Source organism: Dasypus novemcinctus, chromosome 15, assembly GCF_030445035.2.
Source record: "Dasypus novemcinctus isolate mDasNov1 chromosome 15, mDasNov1.1.hap2, whole genome shotgun sequence".
Classification (NCBI taxonomy): domain Eukaryota; kingdom Metazoa; phylum Chordata; class Mammalia; order Cingulata; family Dasypodidae; genus Dasypus; species Dasypus novemcinctus.
Genome location: NC_080687.1, coordinates 25017507 through 25043162, shown reverse-complemented (window position 1 = coordinate 25043162; position 25656 = coordinate 25017507). Strand labels below are relative to the sequence as shown.

Below are 25656 nucleotides of genomic sequence, written 5' to 3'. Positions count from 1 at the left end.
TTGTTTGTTGTTATCATTATTGTTATTAATCTTGAAAAGGAAGCTTGAATTGTAGAAGAAATTGAGGGAACTCTGAAATAAATCTTCCAGTGGGAAAATGGCTGGCAGTAGTCCCTATACCAGACCAGTTATCAGTCACTCCAGCCTGGAGATGAAACGTGAAAGGCTGGGAGACAATCTGGTACACACTGGCAGCCATCATTCCTTTGCCTGTGGCTAGGAGCCTTGAAACTGCAGCCAAAGCTGGCCTTATATTGAAACATACATTAGGACTTGGAAAAAGTACATCAATAAAACATAGGAATCAATAAAACATAGAAATAAAACATAGGAATGGCCTCCCATAACATTGCACTAACCAGTTTTTCCCTCACTTTTTAACTCCTCAAAGGTAGTTGAAAATAGGGGAGAAAAAAAAGAAATTCATTTTACTCTGCATATTTGCTTATGTGTAAAATGTTGTCTAGCTAGGAGAGACTGCTTTTCTTCAGCTTCTCCAAGTTGTAATCTTTCTTCTGCTTTATGCTACAAGACAAAAAACTGACCTTGCAGAAACAAAGCTTATTCACCTTTCACTTTTATGCTAGTCAGTAAGCAAAAGAATTTTTTTGAAATCATTTATTCCTGACCTGGAAAGTCAGACTCCTCAGATTCAAAAGCGAAGAAGTATTGATTTGGATGTGTTGATAGTTCCTTGCAGTTTCTATTAATTCTATTCTGGATTGTTCATCAGTAAAACTATTAAATAAGAAGCTGTTTTACTGAAGCCATGGTAGAGTGGATGGTTAGTATAGCTGTAGTATTATTCCCAAATTGCTAAATGTTAGAATGCATGCTTTGATTAAGCAGTCAGTTTTCATCCTTTGGCCCAAATAGTGAGCCTGAAACTAATAGTTAATCATTAATATTTTCCTTTTTTTTCCTTTGAAGCAAAGCTAGAGAATAGAAGGGACTAGAGTCATCTTCTACTCTGTAAGTTACCTTATATATTAATATGTGTTCTAGTGTTAGCTAGAAGCTCAATTATCTTAACTAAAATAAGATCCCTTTATTTAGACTCAAATGGATCTTGGCAATCTTGTGGGCTTTCTTCATTTCTCTTTACCTTTAATCAAACCCTGTACAAGGAAAGCCTTTGAATTCTCAGTGTGGAGTGAGATGATTCTAATCTCATGATTCTTATACTCTTAAATATTGTAGCAATTCAAATTCAATAAGCTGTTGTGAACACCAGGATTTCCTATGCTTCAGATAATGATAGAGCCATCTTGTTTCCACTGCTGTTGTGTTTGGTACCGATTCCTGCTTGGGATTTGTTCTTTTTTTTTTTTTTTAAAGATTTATTTATTTCTCTCCTTCCCATTGCTCTCTGTGTCCATTCATTGTGTGTTCTTCTGCGTCTGCTTGTATTATCAGGTGACACTGGGAAACTGCGTCTCTTTTCTGTTGCATCATCTTACTGCGTCAGCTCTCCGTATGTGTGTCATCACTCCTGGGTGGGCTACATTTTTTTCACACGGGCGGCTCTCCTTGCGGGGCACACTCCTTCCACGTGGGGCTCCCCGATGTGGGGATGCCCCTGTGTGGCACTGCACTACTCGCACACTGCAGCACTGCGTGTGGGCCAGCTCACCACATGGTTCAGGTGGCTCTGGATATCAAACCCTGGACCCTCCATATGGTAGGTGGACACTTTATCAGTTGAGCCATGTCCACTTCCAATTTGTTCTTTATGTAGTCATGGGTTTGGGATAAGTATGTGAGGTACTAGAAATTTTTTGTATTTAATAAATAACAATTCCTTTCATCTACAGAGTGTGTTACAACGGTGCAGAGTTTTTTACTTTATTTTGTTTGAGCTTAATAACTCAATGTAGAAAAAGGAAAGGAGACAGGGTGAATATTAATGAACTCATTTGCGATATGAGGAAATTGAGTCTCAGAGAGAGCCCCTTGTTTTAGATATCAGTGTACTGATCACACTATTAGGGCCAGTTAATATTTAGTTTTACCGGGAAGGCCACTATGCTGAGACTAGCATCTAGTTCTTCTTTGCAGTGTTCTTTCCACTGCATTTAACTCGATCTATATCTTTTAATATAGCTATCTAAAGTCCTTTTATTCAAATTACAGAACTTGAAAGAGATAGATTATGGGGCACAGTACTAGCTCTGATCAAAGGAACTTATACATTCCTTTATTAATCTTAGCAGATTGCTCATTATAGTGTCTTTTTTTATGTTTGTAATTCACCTGATAGAAGAAGGAAAATCAAGCTACCTACTTTCCATTGAGACCAATCCTGACCAGAATCTTTCCTACCCAAACTGTCAGCCAGGGCCCTTAAATAGCACAATGCCTTTAGAATTTACTTCCTAAAAAAATAAATAAATAAAAATAAAAAGAGGAACAGAGAAGAAAGAAAAGAGGAGAAGAACAAGAACAGAGGAAAGATTCTCATGAAATGTGAGACTTTATGCAGTGTTTCTCAATTTACTATTGTCACTTATGGTTCTAAGAGCTAGGATCTACAGACTGGTCAATAAGTGAGGCCATCCAGAGGAATTAAAGGCTCAGAGAGACAATTTGTAAATGGTGTGGTTTGGGACGCATGACCAGAGTAATATCCTCTTTTGTATTCACTATTTCAGCAAACACAGTTTACAAAGCAGTTTTATTGTGAGCATATTTTGGTAGCTCTGCATGGCTGTAGCTTTCCAGTCTTTGTTCACAGGCCACATTCTCAATGAGGTCTTCCCGGACTGTTTAAAAATATCAAGAGTCCACCTTCCTGAAGCACTCTGTCCCTCCTTACTAATTTCTTCTTGTCCATACTTCTTATCACTTTCTCTTATATCTTAGGTTGTACAGCTTTTATATTGTTGTTTTTTGTCCATCTCTCCTCCACTAGCATGTAAGCACCATCGGAAGGCATTTGTGTTGGTTGAGTTTGCTGCTTTCTCCATCATAGAGGACAGAGAATGTCACATGAAAGATAGTCTGTGCACATAGGCTAAGCCAATAAACAAGGATTTATAAACAAGATACCACAAAGTCAATGCTATATATTTTCTGTGGGTACACACAGACATACTTTTTAAATCTGCAATAATTCACAGCAAAAACCTAACAGTGGCAACATCTTGGCATATTTTTTAATGAGATGATAGTCAAATGCAATTGCAGGTTTTTATTAATGTTTTTCAAATAAATATATTCATGCGTGACTCCTATAATAAAAATGATTTTAAAATCTGTGACCACTCTATAAATGTAGAGAACAGAATGTTGTATAGGGTCAAATGAATTATTAAGACTCCAATTCACACTGACTGTGGGTTGCTGCAAAGCAGTTTTGCTTTCAAATACATAATCAACCCACTGTGTATTTTATATCACTAGTCTTTACTTCTCAAAGAAATCTTTAGCTATGTTCCACATAATTTGAACTGATTAACCACAGGTTTTAGAAACCTCACTTTCATTACTCTCCCCTAACATACTCAAAATTGCTGCTTTTACATAAGTGGTTTTATTTTAAAGAAAAATGATGAAAAATCACAGATGTGGTATCTGGAAGTGAATCCTGCTTGTTGGCGGCTTCTTGTCCATTAGTGTTTACAATGAAGCAACTATATTTTTAAAATACTATAGACATGTTAGGATTTTGTTCTTTTTCGCAAGGCACAATTTAAGTAACTTGTTCAAAAAGGAATGGAAGTTTCTTGAAGTGTATTGAGTAAAACCATGCAATATCAACTTCCAGTGTTGTTTTCTGTCTCACCAGATATGTTTTTTCTTTATACCAATAGTTCATGGAATTTTTTACCTTCAGGAAAATTCCAAAATAATTCAAATTAAGTCAAAATTTGAAAACAGCAAATTAATTTAAGTTACTAGTTTTTTAAATAATTTTTATTTTTTATTTTTAAAGAAGCTTTTGATTACATAAATGTAACATGAAAAATATAGGGGATTCCCATATACCCCACCCCCTCCCCCTCCCACACTTTCCCACATTAGCAGCATCTTTCATTCGTATGGTACATTTGTTACAATTAATGAACGCATATTGAAGCATTGTTACTACCCATGGACTATAGTTTACATTGTAGTTTACACTTTGCCCCACACAATTTTATAGGTTTTGACAAAATGTATAATGACCTGTATCCATCATTGCAGTGTCATACAGGGCAATTCCAATGTCCCAAAAATGCCCCCATGTTACACCTATTCTTCCCTCTCTCTATCTTCAGAACCTCTGGTGGGCCACTGCCTTTATATCAGTGATACAAGTTCTTTCCTTGCTAGAGTAATAAGTCTATAATATAATAATAATAATAATTCTACTTTAGTCCATTGTTCCTTCCTCAGTCTTGAGGATTTGGGGATGGTGAAGCCCACTCTGTTTCTGATTGAGAGGGGGATTAGTTCCTATGGTGCAGATGGATAGAACTATCTTGCTTGCAGTTGTGGATACTCTGTTTTTTGGGATGGGCATTGTCCATCAACATCTTTTTGTTAGTAGTCCTGGATGAGGCCAGTGAATTGGAGAGTAGGTGTTGCAATCAACTGAAATTCAGAGCTCTGATGGGATATGAAGATTTAGGTCTCTAGGGCACATAATTAACAAGTATAGTGCTAATTGTAGGTTCAAATAAAAGGGGCAGAAGAGCCAATTTTAGGGAAATTGTACATGAGTCTAACTCTGATATATTGGGGAGCATATATTCCAAAGTAAGGTCCACTGACAGGGTGCCAAATTTCTGAGATTGTCTGCCCTGCTAATAGTGACAAGATGTCTCTAGAGCCCTCAGGAACCCCACGGTTTAAAGCACTGTTTACTGTGTAGTCAATGAGATCCTGCTGAGACATGCATAAGCATATCCTCTGGAATGACCTCCCAACTCACTTTGAAATCCCTTATTCATAATAACTCATTTGTATTTAATATTTCCCCCTCTTTGTCAAAAAAGTCATTTTCCAGATGCATCACTAGTATATGCTTGGTAATAATCCCTTGGTGCCAGGGAGGCTTATTCCTGGGAGTCTTGTCCCATGCTGGGGGGAAGGTAGTCCATTTTTAACCATCTCTTACTCAGTTTTTAAAAATTATCCAGATATTTCATTTATCTGAAAATATGCATTTTAATACAGCTCTATTTTAAGATAATTATTTAAAATAATCCCTCTAGAACTGAGTACATTTAATCCAAATTTCCCTGCCCTGTGTACTCCAAGCCATATAAAAATGATAGACAGGCATTTAGGCCCATGTTGAACATACTTGTTTTGCATGTTGTGTCATTTATGTAAAATGAAAATCTTTGAAACTAATTCTAAGTGGAAAAATAAATGGTATAATCTGATATTCACACATTTTATATGAATCAACTGGTTATAGGATGATTTCTACTGTGTAGTTATTTGAATGCTATATTCATTTTAAAGCCATCTGGAGGGATGACTAATGGAGAAACAATCTGTCAGAGAATCAATTCTTGCGATGCCAGAGTACTGCTTAAAACAGAGAAACTCATAGGCCATAACAAAAAGTCATGATTTGGGTATGGTCTTGTCTTCATTTCACAGTAATGAGTTTAATTGACATTTCAGATAGAGATTTATAAAACTTAGCAGTGCAGGGGGAGCTTTGTGGGAAAGAAAAGAAGTGTGTCCTGTGTGGCCCTTTTGAAGCAAGTGCTCATGATCTCATGATATCTGTTCCTGGATATTGCAGAAGGAAAATTTTAGATTATACTCTTTGAGATACTTTATATATCACCTTACATTTTTAGGATGAATCATCAGACAGGGAAAAACTTCCGGTGAGTTATCCAAGATTATAGAGACAGAAAGCCAGGAAAGAAATTAGGATTTATATTCCAATGAACAACCATGTGATACTGCTGTGTGTGTGTGTGTGTGCTCACACTTGTGAGAGAGAGAGAGAGAAAGAGAGAGAGAGCAAGAGTGAGAGAAAGAAGGGAGAAAGAGGGAGAAAGAAAGGCAGAAAGAAACAGAGTGATAGAGAACAAGACTATTGGATGAAATAATAAAGGGCACACTCAACAGACAAACTCCAAACTGCAATGAAATAGACATTTTCTATTTGTGTTCATTCACTGACATAAGAGAAAAAAACTATTTTCCAATCATTTTTTTCTTTATCATCATCTTAAAATATAATTTTCAAGGAATGGACTAGATTTCACTATGTGTCTTTGTAAGATATACAGTCTTTGAAAGTACAGGGCTGAGAACTCCAAGATTAACATTTTACCATAACATTAAATAAAACCAGTAAGATGATGTATTTATTATTTCATTAATCTAAAATAGTACAGTAGAGAAATGATAGTAAAAAGTGAGTGCAAGAAACTATTAAAATTTTAAGCATGCTACCCTTTTCCCTTTTTTTTACATTTTCTAAGACAAGACAATTGTTTTAGAGTCCTTGGCTCTTATTAGTACAATAAATTAATGGTTAATAACCTTTGTTTTATTACTCAAGGAGCACTTCATAAATCAACTGTAAGTACAAGGTAGAAAATAGCCTATAAAATTATTCTTTCACTTGTATTCCTTCTTTCTCTGGAATTATTAATGCTGGAAATAATAAACATTACGAATCTAAGAAAGCCTCTTGATACTTCATGCATTCTAACTGGGAATTGCTGCACACACATATCTATAAGTCTGTTTTCACTCCTTTAATAAACACATGCACACATCATACACATATATATAACACATTTTGGTTACAAAAGTAATATGTATTCTTGACAAGAACTTTGGAAAATAAAGATAATGAAAGAGGAAAATTTTTAAAAACCTATCAATAATTAAACTACCTAGACAAAACTACTATTAATATGTGGAGTTTTTAAAAAATAATGTGACACATGTTTGATTCTTGGTTAGTGTCTCTCTCCCCCTTTTTACTTTGAGATTCATGAGAACTGATAACATGTCTGTTTTTTTCTTTTACCAAATTATATTTTTGACTGTATTTTTATATATATACATATATATATACATACACACACACAACACATATATATATATATACACACACACACACATATGTATTGTGTGTGTGTGACTTTTATATAACTCACAGGGTCAGGCATATTGTAGATACACAACTGGTATTCGTTGAATGAATAAATGAACTACTATCCTACTTATTATTCTTATTATCATATTTTCCCTTTGGAAATAAAAATATCCTCAAATCATGTCTTGCTGACATGTATAAGATTTTCTGTCTCTAAAGTAATTTCATATTTTCCCACTCAGCTTCATTAAGCAAAAGGCTTGATAAACAGTGGCTATCCATATCTTAATCCAAATGTCATCTCTTACAAATCAATCTCATTTCCCCTAACCCCAAGTTTATTTCCTGACTGATTCAAAAAGCATCCATTAAGCCCCTTTTATGTTCCTGGAGTTATGCAAGGCAAAGGTGGTGCAAGAGTAAAAAAGAACTACATGTCTGTTTTTTGCACAAGGCTCACAGTCTGGAAAGGAAGAGAAGCAATAACCAGTAACCAACTACGAAGTGATTACAGAGTAGGATCCTTGCTTTGAGAAAACCGACCAGGGCATCATGATAACAAGGAGATCACTAATTTAGACTTGCAAATGTTCATGAAGAGTCCCTAGCCACATGTCAGACATGTGAGTCATGAAGAGTCATTAGCCACAGTCAGACTGAGATTTGAAGGGTAAGAGAGAACCAGTCATATGATTGGACAGGGGAGAGGAACCTAGTGAAGGGAACAGTGTGCCCAAGACTGAACTACAGAGCAGGCTGAGAGACCTAATGGAAGAGCAGGATGGCCTGTGCACTCTTAACCAGGTGGGGAGTGGGAGCAAATGATGCTGCAGAGCAGTGCTCCTTACTTTTTGCTCATTATCACACCACCAAGGAGAAAAAAAAATGAGAGAAATTAAATGCTAAGGAAATACTATTAGGGGAGGAAAAGCAGCTATTACAATGACTTGTGGCCCTTCAAAGATCATCCAGGTTTGGCAATATCTGGCTCTTAACATCTGCTAAAAAAGTGGTGACTAGGCCTATTCCTCATCCAATTCCATCTCATAAATCAGTGAATTTCCCCTGATTGCAGGTTTATTTATCCATTCAGCAAACATGGAGCATCTATTACATGCTTCAAGACCTTGTAATAGCTAAACTATTTTAATCCCTCAAGAACCAATTTTCTCCCTGGGGTCGTTTCACCAGGGTGAGAGACATACCTAGAGGTCAGGCCAGAACAGGTGGGGCCTGTGTGAGCCAAGAACAACAACATTCTATTTCAGATTCAATATGAAGCCATCAATCAGTTTTAAAGAGGGCAGCAACATGATCGGGTTTATGCCATAAAAAATTACGGTGAGTTGTATACATGTGACTACAATAAAAAGTTTTTAAAACATTACTCTGGTGCCTGAGTAAAGAGAGTATTGTTGGAGGGCAAAAATAGAGCTGGAAAACCTGTTAGCAAACTAATGTAATATCCCATGTAAAACAAAGCAGGAGTGGATAGGACAAAGATGGTAGCTGAGGAAGGAGGAGAAGTTCAGGAGGGCCTTCAATAAATATGCTAACTAAATTTTATTGATTTGGAGAATGGAATCTCTTTTATAACCACATGATTAATTTGTCAGAAATATTCTCTTTTTAACAAATTTGCTGTGCAAAATATGTGTGGAACTACTGAGGGCAGAAAAGATCTGTCTCTTTAAGAGTTGAAAGCAGAAGATAGTTCACAAAAATAAATACTGATGTGTCTCAAAGCAAACATGAACACACCACAGTACAAGTATCTGAAAAATTAGGAAGGCTATTTAAGTTTTTTGGAATATCTAAAAATCCTCTTAAGGATGAGCAATATAAGGTCAGATGCACAAGATGTAATGCCAATATTTTTAGAAGTAAAGTCAACATCGAAATACATAAATGCCAGTAACTTACCAGATGCTGGTGGTAGAAGAGCTTTCTGTACATGTGCATGTACAGTGGGTACAATGGGCTGTGATTATATTTATGCCTGCTGTTAATCATTTATAGCACATGCATTCCATTACTTAGGCCACTGTGTAAATTAATATATTGAATTGATGTATTTACATTAATATATTAAATCAATACTTTAACTTATCCAGTATATTTTTCTCTGTAATTTTTTAAACTAATCAGCTGTCTTTAGATTTGCTTTGCTTTTCACAAAGTCATCACTTTGGGAGAAGGGGTATTTTTTAGGTGCTCTTGGCTGTATAGATAAGATTTCCATAGTGAAATAATATATAGAATCACATAGTGAATAATTTGCTAATATTCTCAAAATGCTAGTTTTTATTCATCCCTACCTGTTGTGCAGGTCAAACTCTTCTAGGTGAGAGTAATTAATTTGTCTTAATTTATAATATATGTAATTCGAGCCAAACCACCTCCTTCAAATACCAACAGATACAGTGCTCAGATGTGTGTGGCTGTAATTATCTTTTCTATGTTGAAGTTAAACTTCAAGAATAGTCTATTTATAAGAAAGAGAACTTACATTTTAGTATAAATTTATCTTTTAAGGATGTTTAAAAGTACATTCAGACACAGGCTGAACATTAGAATATTTCTGTTTAGTAGTTTTTCAAAACTACCATGAAAATGTAAAATATTGAAATATTAATGGAAACCAAATGAATTCTACCTGGAGAGAATGAATTTTAGTTAGACAAGAACAGGGCTTTTAAGGGGCACAGTGACATTCTCAGATCAGCGTGAAGGAAAGCAAGGCTAATGGGATAACTAAGCAGATATCGAAGCACTAAAAGAAAGATTGCATAGTTCATGTCATTGTCAATTATGCTATTTTAAAAACTGGGAACAAATTTACATTGGTAAGGCATGTTAAGAGCTACCAGGGCATTTTTCAGGTACATTAATATAACAGTCAAAGAAGGTGACTACTTTTAATGTAACTATGATATTAAATACCTGGTCTGTATTTATTAGAATAATGCTAATGTTTTTGAGCAAAGGAGAATAAAATGTTAATATTAATTTCTTGACATTAATTAAAATAAAGTATTTCCTTTGCAGCGAAAAACACCTAGCATTCACGATAAAACATTTCTCATTAAATTATAACCTATGATGATTATTAATAAAAACATTCCAAAATTATAGACATAAATGTAAAGGAATAATATCTAACATAAAACTGGTAACAGTATTCATACCATTCAATGAGAACTGTGCCTAGGCCCTTGATAGTACGTAAAGGAGTCTCAAATTGGCTTTCCACCTTAAGAAAGCATGTGGAAGTTAAAATAATAGTAAAAAGCATCTTTTGTAGTGGAGTAAAAAGTGTTAATTCTCCAGCAATAAAGACCATATTATGGAGGGCTTTGTGTGCCAAACTCAAAAGTATACAGTTTAGCTTTAAAAAAAATAGGGAATCATCAAAGGTTTCCAGAAGAGTAATTAACTGAAAGTAGTATACAAGATGTGTCAAATAGCAGGTACAGAGTTAAAGGACAATCTAAGACCTAAATTTCAGTCTGCAATAATCTAGTACCAGAGCTATGGTGGCACTGGAAATATGAAGAAGGGATCTATTCCAGAGCCAATAGGAAAAAAATCCCTAAGACAGGGCTGGGATTTGGATATGGGGAAAAAAAAATGAATGGACCTTGTTTTAACATTCTGGATTTTCTCACTGGGTATCCAATAAATTTACCATCGTTGTTTCTTCAATTACTTTAAATGCATTTTCTAAATGAATGGCTTCAAATGCTTTGAACTCATTAAAAATTTTAGGAACTATTTAATTAAAATGAACAAATTAATTTTCTAATATCTAAGGGAAAAGGAGAGCTTCAAGAAGGAAGAGTGACCTAGACCTTAGCTGTTTAATGCTAGGTCCACAGACTATCCCTGGCATCATCTGGGAACTTGTTAGAAATGCAGAATCACAGGCTCCACCTCCAATCTATTGAATCAATCTATATTTTAACAAGATCCCCAGATGTAATATGTACAATAGAGTTTGAAAATGTATAGTATCGAGAGTTGGTTTTAGTACTATATAGATCATTTATGACCTTTTCCAGAACAGTTATATGCACTGTAACACTAGTGCAAGGTTGAAAGTTGAAAGCAGAAAATTCCACAAAGATCCATAAATGTTTTGTTTCATGGGTACAGCTGCCCATTTTTCTCTCTGCTGTGATCTGAAAATCTTCCAGGCTCAAGTCTAGAAAACGCAGTCTCATCTTATCTCTAGGGCGAACTTTCTGGATGACTGTGTGAATAGCACACAATTTCTCTAAAGCATGTTCTTCTCTTGTAATATGAGGAGGTTCAACTAGATAATTTCTAAGTTCTAACTAAATCTGTATGAGTTATGGGAACTCTGCTCTTTTGCTCCACTCTTTAAATGATGAATCCTATTAGTCTAGTCTGTCATAGATATCATGGGGGCACATTTCCTTGGGGAATTATACTATCATTTCAAAATAACTCTTAGTCATTTTTCTTTATCAACCATGAGTAACTAAAAACCTTTACGTCATTATAATTGACATGTCATTTCTTTTCAAGCAGAGTCACATGACTTGAGCTTGTTACATTGGGAACAGTTACTCACTGCATTACTTGGTGACCATAAATAAGTGAACTAAATTAAATAACACATCGATTACAAACATCTGTGTCTTCTTCAAACTGACAAGATTTCGTAGTATAAAAAAATCAAGGGCTCCCAATATTTTTCTGTAGTAGCAATATGTAATATATTGATGTTAGTCATTTTTCTCAATTTCATTAATTCAGTGCAAAAAATGTGTTTCGTGTAAAATATCAAAGAATAAAAGTTATACTTTTACTTGGTAAAGATCTATTTTGGAGACACTGCCAAAAACACAGTGATCATACAAATTGTCTTAAAAAAAGAAACAAAAACTGTTTCCCAGGTTGCCTGAACATCTCTCTACTAACATAGCTTCCATACCACCTACATTTCCTCTACAACCACCGTTACAACCTTTGTCTGTACTTCCATAGCCTACACCTTTTAAAAAAAAATCCCTGAAAACAGTAGCAGTAATTGAAGCTTTGGAAGTCATCAATGACAATTTCATTTAATCTTTTAAAATCTGTCACTTAAAAAAAAAAAAAGAAACCCTGGTGGTTTTCTAATAAAAATAGCAATGACTGTAATTCACAGATGGTTTACTTTTGCAGGAGTCAGAATGACATTAACATTTTAATCTCAGATAAGAACACTCTGTCATTTAGGGAGCTCACAGGGAGAGGGCTCAGTAGGAGAACGTTTTAACCTCTCTTCTCTGGTTCTGAAAAAACATCCTTTGATTAGAGAACGCTACCAAAATCAAGAACGTAGGTAGTCTGAAAATCTGGTCTGATTCTGATGAATCTCAATATATGGATTTGATATGTGTCACTCAGGCTCTGATTACAGAGTAACTTTATATGAATTCATTCCATAGAAAAAAGTAAAGTTGGTCAACACTTTTTTGCCAGTATCAATTAATAGACAATGTGTAATAAAGCCCTGAAAATCTAGAATTCATATGATCCTGTCTGGGTTTTCCTGATAAAGATTCTTAGACTTATTTTCCCTAACTTATATAGACTTATAATCCCTAACATCAGTGGAAGCAGAGAACTGTGGTGAACTAAAATGCCTCTTTGAAATGACTTCAGAACAATTCTGAAATACTAAAAAAATACTGATTTCATTATTTTAGAATAGAAGAAGCATTTATGACAAATGTGACATCTCTCAAAGACCAGCAGAGTCAAACAGGTGTTAAAATTTTCACTGGCCATCTCCAAACTCTGCTAATCCAAAAATTATATAGTAAAAAATAAAAATAGTCCATTGGATAACTGTGAAGTATGCAAAATAGCTGAATGAAGAAAAATAATCTGAAAGTAATGGTACCTTATTTTCACAGTCATTAGCCATATCTTTTTTTTTAAGATTTATTTACCTCTCACCCCCCACACCATTGTCTGCTCTCTGTGTCCATTCTCTGTGCATTCTTCTGTGTCTGCTTGTCTTTTCTTTTAGGTGGCACCAGGATCTGATCCTGGGACCTTCCTGAGTGGGAGAAAGGTGCTCAATCTCTTGCACCACCTCAGCTCTCTGCTCTGCTGCATCACTTATTGTCTGTCCTCTGTGAACTTTTTGTTGCCTTATCTTGCTGTGCCAGCTCTCCGCTTGGGCCAGCACTCCTGCATGGGCCAGCATCCCTATTAGGCCAGCTCATCACATGGTCCAGCACTCCACATGGGCCAGTTCTCTGCTTAGGCTAACTTGATGTACGGGCCAGCTTACCTTCACCAGGAGGCCCTGGGAATCGAACCCTGGACCTCCCATATGGTAGATGGGAGCCCAATCACTTGAACCACATCCACTTCTTTTTAGCCATATCTTAGCAGGATAATTGCATTGTGGTTTCTCTGACTTCAAAGTAGCCTATCCTCTTTTCTTCCCATTGAAGAAGCACAGAAGCTCTGAAAGTTTTGCATGAGAACAACTATACCAAAAATTCACCTGGAGCTTTGGACCAGACTTACTCTACTAACACCCATCAATATATGTATCTGCATATCTAACACTCTGCCTTCCCTTTTACATACACTGTGCCTCAAGTGCTCACCCTATTTTCTTCTTGTTATTAACTAATCCATGATATACAGATCTGCTGTGAGAAATCCTCAGTCCATCTATCAATTACCCATCCCTGGGTCCTGGGAAACCTCCAATATATTGTAGAAAAATCCATTTCATCCTTTACATTTGCTCCCCTACTGTCTTAGCTTCATATTGTACTGGTTCTCTCCTTAAACTACTCTATTATGAGGTTTCGCTTTTTTCATGTCCTTTGTCTTAGTTGGAGAGAAGAAAGAATGAATTGAAACTTTGACCCACAATCTTAGAACTATACTCTTGATAGCCCATTTTCACTTCACTTCTCTTTATTATTTTGTTCTCTCCATCGTTTTTTCTATCATCTACTGCCTTCCATATCCTCTTTCCAGCTTGCTAAATGCCTTCAAGTTCTGGCTTTTGCGTTCATTTTCCATCATACCTTATTTTCATTCTAGAAGATATCATCATCCATCTCTGTGATTCGTCTTCTATTAAGACTTCCCAACTGCTCATGTTCTGTATTTTTCAATCTGAATCTATCCCTACCTCCCAACCACCTACAAACTTCAAGGATATGTTTCCATCGTTTCAATATATATAAATATATAATGACAAATGCACAATGCAATATAGGAGAAGGAAAAATATCATTCATAGAGTGATATGGGAACACAAATGAAAGGCATCACAACCCTACTAGAAGTGGAATAATGGGTTTCAAATATCTAATCATGGAGATAAAGTCTAATTTCAGTCTTTAAGGATAAATAGGAGTTGGCTACTAAACAAGCAGCAGTTTCAGACTTTTCTAAACCTGAATCTTTGATTCCGTTATACTGCGCTATGTTGCCAGCTGTCTGCCAGTCAGCCCAATAATCCATTCTCCAGACAGTTCTCAGAAGGATCTTTATAAAATTCATATCAAATTTCAAATTTTTTCTTATGAAGCCTGGACCAGATCCTATTTAAATCTTCCAATACAGTCCATTACTTATAGGAAAATGCTCACTTTTTTTCTGGAATACCCTTCGTGATATGGCCACAAGTTACTATTGGGCCTCTTCCCCCATCACTTTTTGCACAGCTATACCCCTGTATGGTCTGTAGTTTTCTGATTCTTCTCTTTCATGTGCTAGTTTCTCCATCTAAAATTCATCTTTTCCCATCATCTCTAGATTGCCTGGAAAAGTTCTGCTCATCCTTCAAGACTAAGTGGCTTAGATAACAGGCTTCTTATGTTATTATCTGATGCCAGCAGACTTACTTGGTTATGCCCGCCTCTCCATTACTATATTCCTTGAACATAATTCTATCTTTACCTGAGCATGTATTATTTCAATAACTTTTTCCCGGCCTGTCTTCCCCACTAATCTATGAATCCCTTAAGGGCAGGGATCACCTTTGTTGTCCCCTAATCTATCACAATGCTCAGGACAAACCTACTTAGGATTTTCAAATAGCTATTAGAAATGAGAGATCTTAGTCATTCAGTTCAACTCCCTTCCTGCTCAGAGTCTTTAGTCATTAAGGTTGTGGGACTAGAATCAATAGTGTCCTATTCCTATTCCATAGGTCTTTTCCTAATGTACTTTTTTAAAGTATTGGGTTCCCCAGTGGTCATGACTGATTCCATCCATTGTGTTGTATTGATGTCCAATGGTATTTTTGAGTTTTATTGTGGAACCCAGATTTGTATGAATTTTGCCTTCAGGATTTAGTTTCCCACAATGAATGACATACCACATTTAAAGATGAACAGATAGATGACATGCTCCCTCCTTTCCAATGCCTGTCTCACAGATTTGTTCTGCAGTGCTCACAGACAGTACCAACTGTTCTTACTGTTGACTGCCAAAATAAGTCAGCAGTTGGGAGGGGAAAAAAGGCCATGAATTATGGAAAATAACTAGGGAGAGAGAATGGCAATACAATAAAAATGTAACAACTTTCAGTAGCCACCCACCCATGTGACTGTCTCAAATTTCCACCAGCAAAAAGAAAACAAAGCAAAGAACTAGTAGTCTCTAAACTAGGCCAGTATTAAAGCATGCCCCGTTGATGTAAATAACCAGCCTGAATGCCATAATGCAAGGTTCAGGTCACAATCTCAGCAAAACTGTGTGTTTCATTAAGACAACAGATCAATGGCTAAGGGATGAGTTAGATGAAAAAATGGGAAGTCACAAATACTTTGGGAGTGAACTTTGTTTCCAAATGAAAAGGTTCATAAAATATTTCTGGCCAAGCCTGCTAAAGACAAGCCAAATCTAGCTTATAACTGTTCTAGTACCTAATGATGTGTATATACCTGCAAGTTTCTGGTGTCAAGGTAATATATGACATAGACTGTGGGTGTTACCATTTTAATGTCCACAGCTTGTGGTTGGGAGCCCACATGGTAGTCTTCCTCTGATTTTAATGGTGTTTGTCTCAAGTGCTAAGAATATGTTATAACAAGATTCGTTTAAGCAGTGTTTTTCCTTTATGAAATGGAATATCACCTCAGAGCTCCCTCAGTGCTTCATGTGAAGATTTACAAGGCTCTTCTATAATTATTTATGTCTGCTTCCCCTGTGAACACATACTCTATGAATGTCCCTCACACCTATCGTAGCTCTGTGAATTCTTAGAAAACAAGCACAACACATAAGAAAATGATTTAAAAATATGGATGTGGCTTATTGTTATGTGTTTTTAAGAATATTCTTTGGCAGCTATCTTCACTAATAGTAACATGTTTGAACTAGCTTACATTCCACTACAGCTTTTCCTAGAAACTGATTTGGTAGCATGCTGGTTCTTCTTTGAAAAAAGAATTTCTGGAGAAGTAAGTTCATGGTATAGCTAGTGTTTATGTAAGCATCTGGAAGAGTTTTTGCTCAAAAATGCCTTTGTTGAGACTTCTTAATTTTGTGCTGCAGTTCTATAAATATTTGGCGCATAATAATAATGATATATAATATATAATAATTGAAATGAAACAACTTTCTACCTCAGCTTTATGATTTGTTTTGTTCTCTTCCCCCTTTTTAGACTTAATTACCCTGCATTGAACTGAGGAAAGAAAAAGAGCACAAAGGAAATATAAGGGTTTAGTGGTAGAATGTGAGAATTCACTCATGGGGATGGTTTTATCTTCTGAAAAGACTCAATGCCAGTGTTTCTCTTTTGCACTGCAGGGCACAACCACCGCAACTGTGGTGCGCAGGCATTTGCAGACATTGGTAACAATGCATCCATACAGCAAATATACTTATTAGAATAAAACATTTGGAATTTCGATTACATAAATTAGTATTGAAAAATAAGGGAGATGGACTGGAATTAATTTTGTTAACTTTTTCCTTCTAATCTTCTGGAAAAATCTCCTGCCTGATTGGTTTCCCATCATAGTTTTGGCATCTTCAGGCTGTTAAATGTCTTCCTGCTGTTTATATTTTAGATGGGAGTCCATAAAGTGTTTCTAAAATATTGGCAAGCTGACCAGCTCAATGATTTGTGCCTACAACTGCAGAGAAAAATTATAACCTGCCAAAAAGGTAACAATTACACAACAACATTTCTGAACTGCTTTGAGTTGTTAAATACAAAGTCATTTAGTATACCCTTGAAGTTAAGTGCCAATGGTATCTACATGATACTGGGTCACTCTCTTCCTTCCCTGCCACTACATTTGGTTAAATAGTTTACTGGTAGTTTAGGAAGCATTGTCGCTTAGTTTGCCATTTATATGTTTTTAAACCATTGCTTGCAGTCACTGTTCATGATTTATTTAGTAGTCATTCTCTATGAAACTTTACATCAAATTTTCACCTAAATCACAATTTTGAAAAGAGAATATACATATCTTATTATTTATACATCCCCTACCTTGGAAATATTCATGCTTTTTGATCCTTTTGAGAGGCAATCCTCATTTGGCACTTAGACATATAGAGCCAAATTCCTGTGCTGTTACAATCAGCCTTACTGGTGCACAAGATTTGGAGATGTATAAAACAATTAACCAAACAACATTTTATGTAATTTTACATATGCTTTGGAAAAATCCTTGACTTTTTTGTTTATGAAATGATGAAAGTATTTGGAGTGTTGTTTGATAGTAGATAGCATCTATTCCATTTTAAACTTGCTAGAGATTCCACTTAGTTTTTTATTATTATTATTAAAACCCAAGTAAACATTGAAAATGGATGCACTTTAAAAACCATAATAACCATGCTGAACATAAACATATTTTATATGTTGGATAGATTTTAAATTTTACCTTGCTTAATAATGTTTAATTGTACTATCTATACAGATATAGTGTAGCTATAATCTTTGCAGAAAGGTAAGAAGGGAGAAATTAATCTCTATGCTTGTAGAGTGCATAACACTCTAGAGGTAATGAACTTAATTCTCCGATATATTTGTAACTATTCATCTAACTAGCAAAACTCATAGGAGGCAGAAACCAAATTTATTCTGTTCAAACTTCTGCCCATTTCAGCCTCTGTTGGACTCTTCAGTGCACCTCTAGATAATATCTCCTATGGATCCCATGACATTTTGAGTCATTCTCTCTTAATGGAAGGCCCTGCTGCACTCTAGCTCTTCAGTCTCAGGCACAGCCTCCGTTCAGAAATCAGTGTCCAGTTCAAGCACTGATCAAGAGTCATAAGTTTATTCCAAGTTAAAACTTCCCTCCTACCTCAATTCCGGCCTGCTTCACTTTGGAATATTCTCTAGAGTTGGGGGTCTCATGATACTCCTATTTGCCAGCCCCTTTTCCTCTCTGGATCTTCCAAGATTGAAGGGGAGGAGGGAGAAGTAAGGGGAGGACAGGTCCTCCTAACTGGCACCCAGTGCAATTTGGCATTGGTTTCTCAGGCTGGGGCAGATTGTAAATGCCTCTTCTCATATTCAGGAGCATTTTGGCGATCCCATGTTCTCACTACCTGAGAATTGGCAAGACCTCTGCTTTGGGTGGTCACTTTTCATCCCCTCCTCTGCCCCCCGGGCACCAGGTTATCTATTCCACACTGACACTCCCATCAAGATCTCATTGCTCTCTAAGTCAAACTCTTTTTAAAGGGCTCCAAGCATGCATCTCTTTCCTGCCAAAGAAGCATATTCTTGCCCACTTCCTAGCTGAAATTTCTGCCCAACAGTGCCACGGTTCATTCAGCAGCAGCTTTTTGCCTTTTGGGGCCTCATAATCTACTGTGTTCACCAAATTCCAGGAGTCACGTATCAAGTTCTCCAGCTGTTCTCCTAAAGTCACTTTCACCAGGCTGGAGGTCAGGGAGATGTTTGGGGCAAGAAGAGGGTGCCCACCATCAATGCTGGGTAAAGAACTCTCACTGTGGTTGAAAATAATCTGGCCTCTTTAACTTCATTTTTTTTTTTTTTTTACATCCTCAGTGTAGGGAAGAGGCTCAGATTTTGGGTCTGCTTTGGACCACTGCTGTTGGATTTCCTGTTTGTATGGCTAAGCACAGCACTAACCAATGCGCGATCTGAGAACCAGCAGCCTAAGTATCATAGGGGAGCTGCTGAGAAATGCACTCTCAGGTCCTACCTTAGATCTCAGTCAGGATCTGTATTTGCAGCCTTAGCTGACACGGGCTCAGAGAATGTCGTTTAATGAAATGTTATATATAGATCAGTGAATAAGATCATACATTCTCAGGGAAATTTTCCTTAAATATAATTAGAAGACTTTTATCTCCTCTCCCATCAGAGGTGCCTACTAGATATTTCATTTCTATTTAGTTACAAAGGAGTTGCTATGCCCTACTGATCTGAAATAGGAAAAAAAAAAAGGATGGAACTCTAATTATCTGCTCACCTCTAAAGATAAAAACAGAGACTAGTTTAAAAAGTGGCATCAAGATAAAAACCTTAATTTCATACTGCATAAATGAAATAATGGATATAGAAGCATTTTTAAAATTACAAGCTCTTAAAAGCAAAGCATTAATTATTGATTTTTATCTTTACATCTCTTGGAACAGTTCCTTCAATTTTTTCTGATATTAAATTTACTCAAAATTTATATAATGTGCAATCATTTCCAGGTTTTGAAGAATTCTAATTTTTTTCTTTGTAAATGCTGGGAAAGAAGCTATACCCTTTAGTTTTTCTCTTAACTATTTTAATTTGAGTTATCCTTATACAGAAGCTCTCTCTCTGACTTATACATTCACTTTATCCTGGATGAATAACATCTGTAAATTAAGAACTTAACACTGTGTACCTCATGGAAGCAGTCTTAATGAATTTGGCATAAAGAAAAATATCGATATTTATTTGCGGAAAATTTATTTTTATTAGTTGTTTTTTATTAAAGAATTGCAATTTTAGCAAGCAATGTAACACTTTTAAAGAATTTAAAGGCTTCTTATATGAAGTGTGAGAAAATGGAGTCCTTAGGATTTTGGACAATTGGCGCCCCAGGATGAATGTGAATTCAATGAATAGCTTCGCTGTAGTGGGAGGTCAGAAGAAGTCTGGCATATCCACATTAATCTTCCCTTTATTCCAAGAGATTAAACATTTTGAATATACCCTCACCTTCACTCTTCCAAAAGTCAATGTCTCAATTTTTTTAATGTAACAAGAATGAGAAAGCGGACCGGCCAATTTAAGGTTTTCACTTCTCTCACAATCTCCCCTCTCATGGTTAACACTTCTGTATTTTATTCCACATTTTATCTTCCTAAAAGTCTGATTGTACCTTTTACTGGTTTTTTCCCCTTTAGATTAGTTCAGCATGACTGTTTTGCAGTTAACTTAATACAACTGCATTCCAAAGTAACTAAACATTTGGTATCGCCATCTGAAAAAGCCTTAAGCATTTTAGATGCCTGCATGTTATTTTCCTCTGAAATCATAATTGTGGAAAGTTGTGTTCAGCTTTCCTCCTTGTTATCCAGGAGGCATCAAACTGGATATGATAACCCACCCATTTGTTCTTCTATAACCCTGGACTATTTTAAAGCACTTAGTGTTTTACAGGCTTTTTATTTCCTAAAGACAAGAATAAAGTACCTTTGCTATGCACACTGGTTTTCCCTGAAATTATAAAGCTTCTTATGATCTTAGTAACTTCGTATAACCTTAGAAACTTTAGCATTGGAGGGGACCGCATCAGGGGTCACAAGGCCCAGACTGAAATTCTAACTGCACCTTTCCGAGCGTCTGTGAGAAGAGGCTGTTTTGCCCTGTCTAGGACACACTCGGGGTTTGGGAGTGAACTCTGTTTCTCACCAAGGCAGCCTGATCCATTCCTACCCTCTGCTAATTGTTGTGAAGTTCTTCCACATATTGACAACAAATATGCCCCCCATTACTTCCTGTTAGTGACACTGCTCTCTGGAGAGCTACTGGCTTTGTCTCCATAGTTAAGGGAACCGAGTCTGGCATTACAGGTACAGAAAGATGGGAATCCTGTCTCTACCTCTTAGTGGTTGCATTTACTGGAGGAATCACTATGATTCTCTTGCTTTGTGCACTGAACAGAGATAATGGCCCATTAAATTATCACCTTATTTCAGCATTAAATGATGTAATGACTAACACATGAAGGTGGCTTTAAATGGTGCTCTTTATTTTTATTTTCAATCTTACACTTATTGCTGACGTATCAGCGATTTCTAAAGGTTTTCACTCACTTGCTTCTCCCAGTTCTTCTACATTTTTCTAGCTCTATCTCCTGAGAGATAACATCCTGTATTTCTAGGTAGCCTCTTTCTAGAATTATAAAATTCAGTGCTACTTTTTTTCCTAGGAATTAAATCACAGCCTTAGAAACAATATATGCATGATGTTTTCAAAGACTAACCCCCACAGGTCTCAGATGTTTCTGTCTATAATCTTATATAATGAAAGAAGAGCAGTGCAGCCCCAAAAGGACCAGTTAGAGCCACACCCCAAAATTCTCTGGAGTTTTGGAACTAGTTTGTTTGCATTGATTTTACCCAGTCCATCATTTTCTGGCTTGTGGCACAATAGAATCTCATTCAGGTCAATGATTTTTTGCCTTTAATGTTGTCAGTACTGAATTTAGATATCCTTTTTAATATGAGGATAGAGTGCTTTAGTAAATTCTTATACTGGATTACTTTTATCTTGTTTTACACCTGCTCAGATATATATGTATTGTGATTTTCGATTGTGTGAGTCTGTGTTTTTCATTTTTGTTTGTCTCACTGGCCCACGATTGTGTTCTTTTATGAAGTTATAAGAGGATTTCTAGCGCGCCAGCGCTTGCTTCAGAAAATGAGCGTGAGACAGCAAGAGGTCACTTCCATCAACAGCTTTCTGCAGAACACAGAGGACATGGGACTGAAAACTTACGATGCCCTGGTCATTCAGAATGCTTCTGACATTGCCCGCGAAAATGACCGGCTCCGGAATGAAATGAATAGTACTTACCAGAAAGAAAAGTTAGAGGCCAGAAACAAACAAGAGGAAGGCACCAAAAGGTAAAGATAGATAGTAGGCAACTTTACTTTTTTCACTGATCCAGTGGAGTCATGAGAGTTCCGACAGCCCTTAATGCAAATTGCAATCAAATAACGACAGTAGTTACGGGAACAGGTATGTCTGCATGTATGATTTGCTATTTGAAATGTTCTAGAAATTTTTAAAGATTTTTTCCCTGTGGTGTTTTATTTAAAATTAAACAGATGCAATAGATAGAGATAGATAGATAGATAGAGAGAGAGAGAGATAGAGAGATAGAGAGATAGAGATGTTAGTCATATGAAATAATTACTGTTTTACTTACAATGTTTGCATCATTTATTGACTCTCTCAAGCACATTGAAGATTTTAAAGCATCTATATTGGCAAAATGATATAGCTGGCTCTTGAACATTTTTGTACGAATGTGATGTGTGTGTCTAAGGTTGACTTATAGAAACTTCCAGAAATCTGACAAAAAAATGTAGGGTGCCATTCTAAAAACATAAAAAGTAGTGAAATCAATAAATGGCATGTATCTATTCTATTCCCCTTTCTAAACTCTCATTTTCTTTGCCAATAAGGAAAGCTTTGGAAAAACCTTTCTATTTAGAAGTTCACTTTGGATGCTAAGCTTGAAATAGCAATGTGAAGACAAGCTGGTCCTCACCCGTTTTACCATCCTTCCCTCTCTGTGAATGGTGAGAACACCTGTGCAAAGCAACAACCTCTCAGGGATGGCAGGAACCTGTTTCCTTTGAATCTTAATTCGCTTGTCAGGGAGATGTTTATTTTTCCATAGGAACTTGATAATGTCTAGTTGTTTCTCATTGAAAATGACTCCTCCTTGCCTTCACTGCCTATGTCAAATGATTTTTTATTAAAGTGAAATGGCAATGTGTCTCTGGTTAATTAGCTTCAAATATCTCAGTGATTAAATACTGAAAAAATCCCTTTGTATGGAAAACTGTAATTAAACATTACAGGGAAAACAAATTATCCACTGAGTGCCATGCTTTCATCTTCAGCTATTTCATTTACTACATGGGCATCTGGCTCTGTCTTGTGGTAGATTCCAGCCCTGTTGGTGTTCTGCCATACAAAGATATAATTATAAAAACAAATGCTTTGGAAACTCCTTGTGAAATGAATGCACTGGCATCGAGCTAGTGCATTATTACATTGACATATATAAAGCCAGAAGGAATTTTTTAAACCAGATAACTATTAACTTTATATGACTTCCAGAATAATATTTATTATTTTCTCTGCTGGAACTAAACAGCCACCCTAATTTCTCAATTTGATTATGTATTTATTTGTCTGATATAAAATTAAGTGGAAAATTATTTGTCTATTTATTTATTGAACACCAGCAGTACACTTGGCATTGGGCAGCCATATAGAGTAACAGAGGTAAAAATAATTCTACATATAATTAAATAATTGCTGACAGATTTTAAATGGCAATGAAAAAAAAAAAGAGAGAAAGCCAAATGTAAATCCTTGATGGTTCTAAGTAGGTATATACTCCTTTTGCAACAGGAAATAGTAATGAACTCCTAGCATTTGATGCATGAGTAACTCTGTATTAAAATGAATTTCTCAGAAATTATCATTCAGATTGAAATTCTGGTTTTATGATTTGCTTAATAATCAGAGTGTGAAAAATTCATCCAGTGAATGCCCAACAGAAAATGTGAAACTATTTAAGAAGTGTTGCATTTGGGCGAGAATTTTAAAAAGTCATAATAATGAATATCCAGTGCACTCATCCATCATAAAGCAGGGGCTGGAACACTGGGCCAGCTTTCTCTGGATTCGTTTGCCACCAGAATTCTGCACATATACCCCCAAGCCGCAGCAGGGATATGGAGAAACTGTTTACCAAAAAGCTGTAATTGTGTTTGCATGAGTAGGCTCATTGTTATCATTTGAATAATGCATCGGGGCATCTCTTCTGTGATGCTACTTTTTGTTTCCTCTTAAGAACTGAAGACAAGGGTGGACCCCGGCACTTCCACTCTAGCTCCGTCCCAGGCCCAGTGGCAGTGGACAGCCTGGTGCAGTCTCTGGCCGGCGCATCCACCAAGTCTCCTTCCCTTCACTCTGTGTTTAGCACGGATGACAGCAGTGGCCTGCCGTCACCAAGGAAACAGCCTCCACCCAAGCCAAAGAGAGACCCCAATACCCGGCTGAGTGCCTCTTATGAGGCTGTGAGTGCCTGCTTGTCAGCAGCAGCTAAGGAAACAGCTAATGAAGGTTAGCTAAAAGGGAATGAGAAAATAACATTGCTGGGGTTTATTGATGTTCTGACTTCCGGTCTTTAAGTGCCCCCATAGCAGTACTGTTGCTCTATTTTTTAATAGAAATAAATCCAATTGTTTGCTTGCCAATGGCTCTTTAATCATTAAATATAAATAGCATTTATTCAAATTTGTAAGCCTCTTAGGGAAAAACTACTTAAATGTCATTTCTTTAACTTTGACTGCCTTGTCAGCACCAAATGAGCAGCCTTAAACCAGAGCAATTCAAAAAGTCAGTTGCTATTACATGTAAATTGTCACTAATTAAAAGGTAAAAATTTTCATCAGGCTTTCCTATTATCACAATCTAATTAAAAATTACACCCACTTGATTCATGTAGAGAAGAATCATTGTGTGGCAAAATTGAGTTAGGGAAACTGGGGAGTAAATAACTAAAATTTCTGCATTTGTAATCTGGAAATATTTATGCACAAAGGGGGAAATCACAATTGATTCTGTCGCATCTCTAATAGATTAGTATATGTAATAATTACTGATTATTAATTTTTAGAATTATAAAAAATAGAGGAAGTGCTTCTTTGTAGAATACTGATTCATTCACTCATTCAACAGATTTTATTAATCACCTGTTGTCTATAGGCCCTTTTCTAGGCTCAGGGTACACAACATTGAACAAAGTAAACAAAAATATCTTTCCTCATGGAATTTGCCTTCTAGTGGGCTAAGACAGATGATAAACACAATAAACAAGTAAATACAGTATTTTAGAAGAAGCTCATTGATGTAGGGAAAAATAAACAAGGTAGGGAATGGGAGTGTAGGGTGGGGAGTTGAAATTCTAAGTGAAATTGCTGGGTAGACCTCACTGGGAAAATAATATATGAACATAGAATTAAACAAAATTTCTTTGGTAAATATGAACCGAAAAAACAAACACACATCTAAACAATAAGATCTTTGGGCAAAAATAACCAATACAAGATGATGGTAGAAAAACCACAGAATGGAAACCTAGAGCAATACTTATATTCTAGTTATCTTCAAAAATACTTTTGATTAACCTACGAAAGAAGAGCTATTTAGGGAAATTTTTACAAAGAGAAGTTGCTGTCTTAATTCGGGTATATTGGTCAGGTAAAAATAATACTTAAATGAAGATACAAAACAAATTAATGTAAGTTTGGGAGGGAGAATTCAACTGTATTTTCAGAATCATGGTAATAAGGAGAAAAATAAAAGATAA

The 25656-nt window shown here is 36.1% G+C and overlaps 1 protein-coding gene across 9 annotated transcripts in view; it reads left to right on the top strand.

Annotated features, from left to right (window-relative positions):
• Nucleotides 1–25656, top strand: part of MYO16 (myosin XVI) — a 732830-nt gene that overhangs the window by 625075 nt on the left and 82099 nt on the right. For 5 of the 9 annotated variants that reach the window (XM_058276437.2, XM_058276436.2, XM_058276435.2 and 2 more), the window contains exons 29-31: nucleotides 17137–17233; nucleotides 21919–22165; nucleotides 24136–24407. In XM_058276437.2, the coding sequence (XP_058132420.1) occupies nucleotides 17137–17233; nucleotides 21919–22165; nucleotides 24136–24407 (616 nt within the window). The remainder of the gene's footprint in view (nucleotides 1–17136; nucleotides 17234–21918; nucleotides 22166–24135; nucleotides 24408–25656) is intronic. The other 4 variants (XM_058276443.2, XM_058276441.2, XM_058276440.2 and 1 more) reach the window with 1 other exon arrangement.